At 44.1% G+C, this 4,409-nt stretch overlaps 1 protein-coding gene across 2 annotated transcripts; it reads right to left on the bottom strand.

Annotated features, from left to right (window-relative positions):
* Positions 1–482: 482 nt before the first annotated feature.
* On the bottom strand, positions 483–1,490 carry LOC147859001 (uncharacterized). 2 transcript variants are annotated; one of them, XM_087326199.1, is made up of 2 exons: positions 864–1,490; positions 483–735 (listed from the first exon to the last, which is right to left on the bottom strand). In XM_087326199.1, exons 1-2 carry the CDS (start codon positions 1,451–1,453, stop codon positions 681–683), a joined length of 645 nt encoding a protein of 214 aa, XP_087182325.1. In that variant the 5' UTR covers positions 1,454–1,490; the 3' UTR covers positions 483–680. The 2 variants fall into 2 exon arrangements, with proteins under 2 accessions (XP_087182325.1, XP_087182326.1); XM_087326200.1 differs by having other exon boundaries at positions 867–1,490.
* Between the last annotated feature and the right edge of the window lie 2,919 nt (positions 1,491–4,409).

The following is a 4,409-nucleotide window of genomic DNA, read 5'->3' as shown; positions in this document are numbered from 1 at the left end:
TTAACTAATTATAATCCTCATAGCTTTCTTGAGTCAAAGCTTGCGAGAACTAATTGATAGCAAAAAAGCTCAGCAATATAATAACATCAATGGCTTATATGTTCATGCACATGGTGTTATCGTGGTTCATTTTGTGGTCCAATATAGCTTCTCATGAGCGGTTAGTAAAGGCATTTAGTGCGGGGTACAAAGTGAAAGCATCGAAGGGTGATGAATTCGGGAGAATAGAATGTTCGAATTCTTGCATTCACGGGGTGTAGTCAATGGCATTATGTAGTCGACGGACAAAGTGAGAAGTCTACATTTGAAGTAGAAGCACGCTTCTATGGTTAAAAAACTTAAAAACCCTTCAAAAAATCAATCATCAAGGGCTTGTGTAAGAGAAAAAGAGAAGAAAGGAGGATGAGAAGCAAGGATTAGAGAAGGAGGAAGTGTTGATGAAAGAGAAGAGCAAAAGAGCAGCAGTTCTTCTTCTTCTTCTTCTTCTTCTTCTTCTTCTAAATTACATCATTAAATCCATACAGATACAGATACAGATACAGATACAGAGAGAGAGTGGGTCTGTGTTTTCCTGATTTCGCTGGTTTCCCACCTCCATGGTTAGCTTGATTCCATGCCATGCCATGCCATGCCATGCCAATAATATGATGATGGCAGCTTCATTTGCTGACAGGACGTACTTAGTCATCACTATTGTCGCCCACCAAGCATGAACAGCAGCTACCAGCACTGCAACTACATACATATATGATAGAGAGGTTTAGGGTTAGAGAGTAATCTGAAACGAAAGAAGAAGGCTTCTTCTTCTTCTTCTATTTTTTAGTTTTTGGGTGGGTTTTCCCCAACAATAACACAAAACTTACTACCGGGAAGGCTTCCCGGATCCTGAGGTTCCATGTCTGCGTTTTCTAAACCACTTGAGCAGGAAGATGATGAGGGCGATGACAGTGGAACCACCGACGATCGATCCGACGGAGATGCTGATCTTCACATTCACGGTGAGGCCGGATGAACCAGAGGAGGAGGAGGAGGAAGGTACATGAGCAGGAGGAGGAGGAGGAGGATAGGTTTCGGAATCATAGGAAGAAGTGGGTGCATAATCAGTGGTTTCAGAATCGTATGGAGCAGGAGCAGGAGCAGGAGCTGGAGGGGACGGCAACTCATCTCCTGAACCGTACAAGCTTTTGGTTGCAGCAGAAGGGCTGGGTCCCGAGCTCTCAGAGTCGTACAAAGAAGTGGTGGCAGCACCATCGCTGGGTCCGGAGCGCTCAGAATCATATGGAGGGGGAGAGGAGGAGGTAAAGTCGTCGTCAAAGGTAAGAGATGGGGATGGTGACTGGCAGAGCGATGGAGAAGGAAGCTGCAGCAGCAGGAGAAAGAGGAGGAGGAGGATAGATCTGATTAGGAAGGAAGGAGATGGAGATGGAGATGGAGATGGATTGCCCGCCGCCATGGCTGCTCTTAAAAGGGAAGGGATGAAGAAGAGCCACGTCTGTATGTCTCTGTGTCTCTTATGCTCGTTGCTATCCTGATTCCTGCACCAAATCATAAAGAGGGCTGGTGAGGGAATCGCGGCCACAGACGGTGCAGGTCGCCTAGAGGAAGGTGCGTGCGATCTGCACCGTCAGATTTCGATAAGGAAGAGCGCGCGAAAAAAAAAGTTGTCAGAGGTCGCCCAACTCTGAGTCGATGGTCACCCAACCCTGTCAGAGGTCACCCAACTCTGAGTCGATGGTCACCCAACCCTGTCAGAGGTCACCCAACTCTGAGTCGTTGGTCGCCCAACCGAAATTGGTCACCCAACTATGACTGTTGCAAGTTGCCCAACCGTTTTAGGTCACCCAACCCTGACAGTTACAGGTTGCCCAACCGATTGGTCTCCCAACCGTTGCAGGTCGCCCAACCAAATGTATCATTCCAACCAAAATCTTCAAATAAGCTTGTTAATTACCCTTAAAACTTACAATAACATATCAAATAGTCACAAAATTCAACCTTAAAATACTTAAAACCGACGATCTTTACCATACTTATGTTAAAACAAATAATCATATTAAAACATAAAAGTTGAAAGTTAAAAAACATTTAAAACATAAAACGAAGAATGTAAGCTTACAATAACATATCAAATAGTCACAAAATTCAACCTTAAATTACTTAAAACCGACGATCTTTACCATACTTCTGTTAAAACAAATAATCCTGGCAAAACATAAAAGTTGAAAGTTACCAAACATTTATGGCTCATCCGGAGATGATGGCAAGATGCGACCACAATTCTTGCAACAATCAACATTTGAGTCCCTTGATCTAAAGGTCAAGGCATCGCAATGCAAGCATCGCATTTTATCTGTCGCACATATTGGCAACCGCCTCCTACCTCGACTTGCGCCTCTTTGCTTTTTTCCTGTGTGTGCCTTGGAAGTGTTTGGGGAGCTGCCAATAAGATCTTGTGAAATGTTGATTGATGCTCCCCTTTTTGCACCAATTGCTTGCTTACGCCCTATGGATCCACGGTCTTCTTCGTTAGTTGGTTTCGGTGCACCTGTGTGATACACCAATGTCTCACTTGTTTCTTGAATGGACTCCATACATGCCAAAATTGCTGCACAGTCGAGGGATTGTAACCCTTGCTTAAAACATTGAATAGCCCCCTCAAGCGTTTGTAATTTCGACAAACATTCCTCCACTCGTGATGTTATAGGGTTTGTCTCCTCGACTGGTTCTACCTCTGTCTCCATTTCCGTCTCTGTGAAATGGTCATTGCGCATATAGGTTGCATGATCTATAAAAGGCAATGACCCACATAGATGTGGCATGTGCCTCTCAATAATCATCCTGATGCCAAGTATATGCTTACATTTACTCGCAGGGTCGTGGGAATCACAATATGAACATTGGAGCGATACATTATACCATACATCCGGTTTTGTCAAGCTCAATATTTTAAACCAATATCGAGGCTCGTCCACAATATGCATTGTCGCATTATTAGTTTCATAACTCTCTAATAGCCTTTCGGCCTCTTTAAGTCTAGTTGTTTGATCCCTACAATTTGCACGTGGTGCAAATCTACCACTCTCACATATTTCTTGTCGTTGCTTGTACCATTCAATAACAGTACCCCCGATGCAAGTGCCAGTTTGACTGTCCCCGATTAAAACATGCACAAGATCGGTAATTGATCGGTTTATCCTCCCTCTTAAGGCAGTATATTTGATAAACTGCCAATGTCTCTCCACAAGATTGGTAGTGTCAACATGTCCGTAGTTGAACATTCTACCAAATTTGGGCCACAGTTTCCTCCACACACATGTCAAGCCACACCATCCTCCTTCTATATATTGCCAAACACCTGGCTTGTTTGCATATTCTACCTTTAAGTCCTCACATTGGGCATTGAATGTGGATTCCGTAATGCATTGCATGAGTTGGCACATCCGATTATAAAGGTGGTTTCTCTCACTTGCACTTACCTTTGGCAACAAGTTGTCCAACCATGCTTTTTTTGCATGGAAGTGACACAACAAAAGTCGACAATGTGTTTGCGACCTTTGCCCATTTGTAACTATCCAAGATAATCGGTCTGTTGCAACCACATTACTTATGGCATTATACGATGTCCAACTTTTATCGATGACTATGGCATTTGGCCTCACATTGGGCATCCGTGCAAATATGACTCTCAAGCAAGTTTCTAAAGCTACTTGCTCATGGTTAGACCCCTTATCAGAACTACATATCATGTACCATAATGGGATACCAACTCCCATGGCATTTGGAGCCACAGCTGCATATAATGGCAAGCCAAATTGGTTTGTTTTAAACGTGGAGTCGATTGCCCAAGAGTTGTTTATCGACAGTCGCTCACACATCTCTAACATCCATTCATCTTGGAGCACCAAGATGAACGGTTGCCTTGCGGGAGATCCATATTCACCAGGCAAGTAGGGTTGGACATGAGCCACCTTCCCAAGATCTCGGAGGGCATAGGCATCTTGCATCATCAAAGACCAATCAACCCCTGACATGGCACTCCCGATTTTTAACTTGTTGGCCATGTTATTGACCTCCTTTGGTATCATAAAGAACCTATAACTCACAAGGTCTAATGGACTAGCCTTGGACTTATGATATGCTTCCTTACGCATGCTCATCCGTGCCACGTGTCGTGCGCAACCAACATCAAAAAGGTCATCTCTACAACAACTTATAACATTTGGGGCCACTGGCAAATAGTATGCATCTGGTCTACTTCCCGGTACATGACCCGTATGAGGTCCATATATTGAAAGGGTCACTGTCCCATGGTCAACCCCGCCATTCATTCGAGCGTTCACATGAAAAGTACACCCACATCGAGATGAATGCTTTCTACGTCGAGTGCATGGATATTGCTTGTTGGCCAC

This window comes from Azolla caroliniana, unplaced genomic scaffold, assembly GCF_043228905.1.
Source record: "Azolla caroliniana isolate FFs.n. ecotype wild unplaced genomic scaffold, voAzoCaro1.0.p SCAF_10, whole genome shotgun sequence".
In the NCBI taxonomy this organism is placed as follows: Eukaryota; Viridiplantae; Streptophyta; class Polypodiopsida; order Salviniales; family Salviniaceae; genus Azolla; species Azolla caroliniana.
Note: the sequence above shows the minus strand (reverse complement) of the source record. Positions and strands in the feature narration are given on the sequence as shown.

Bases quoted from the DNA above. Each gene is read 5' to 3' on its own strand.
- LOC147859001 (XM_087326199.1), bottom strand. From the start codon at position 1,453: ATGGCGGCGGGCAATCCATCTCCATCTCCATCTCCATCTCCTTCCTTC. The intron at 736-863 runs GTAAGTTTTGTG...ATATGTATGTAG, and splicing joins TCCGGGAAGCCTTCCCGGTA to TTGCAGTGCTGGTAGCTGCT.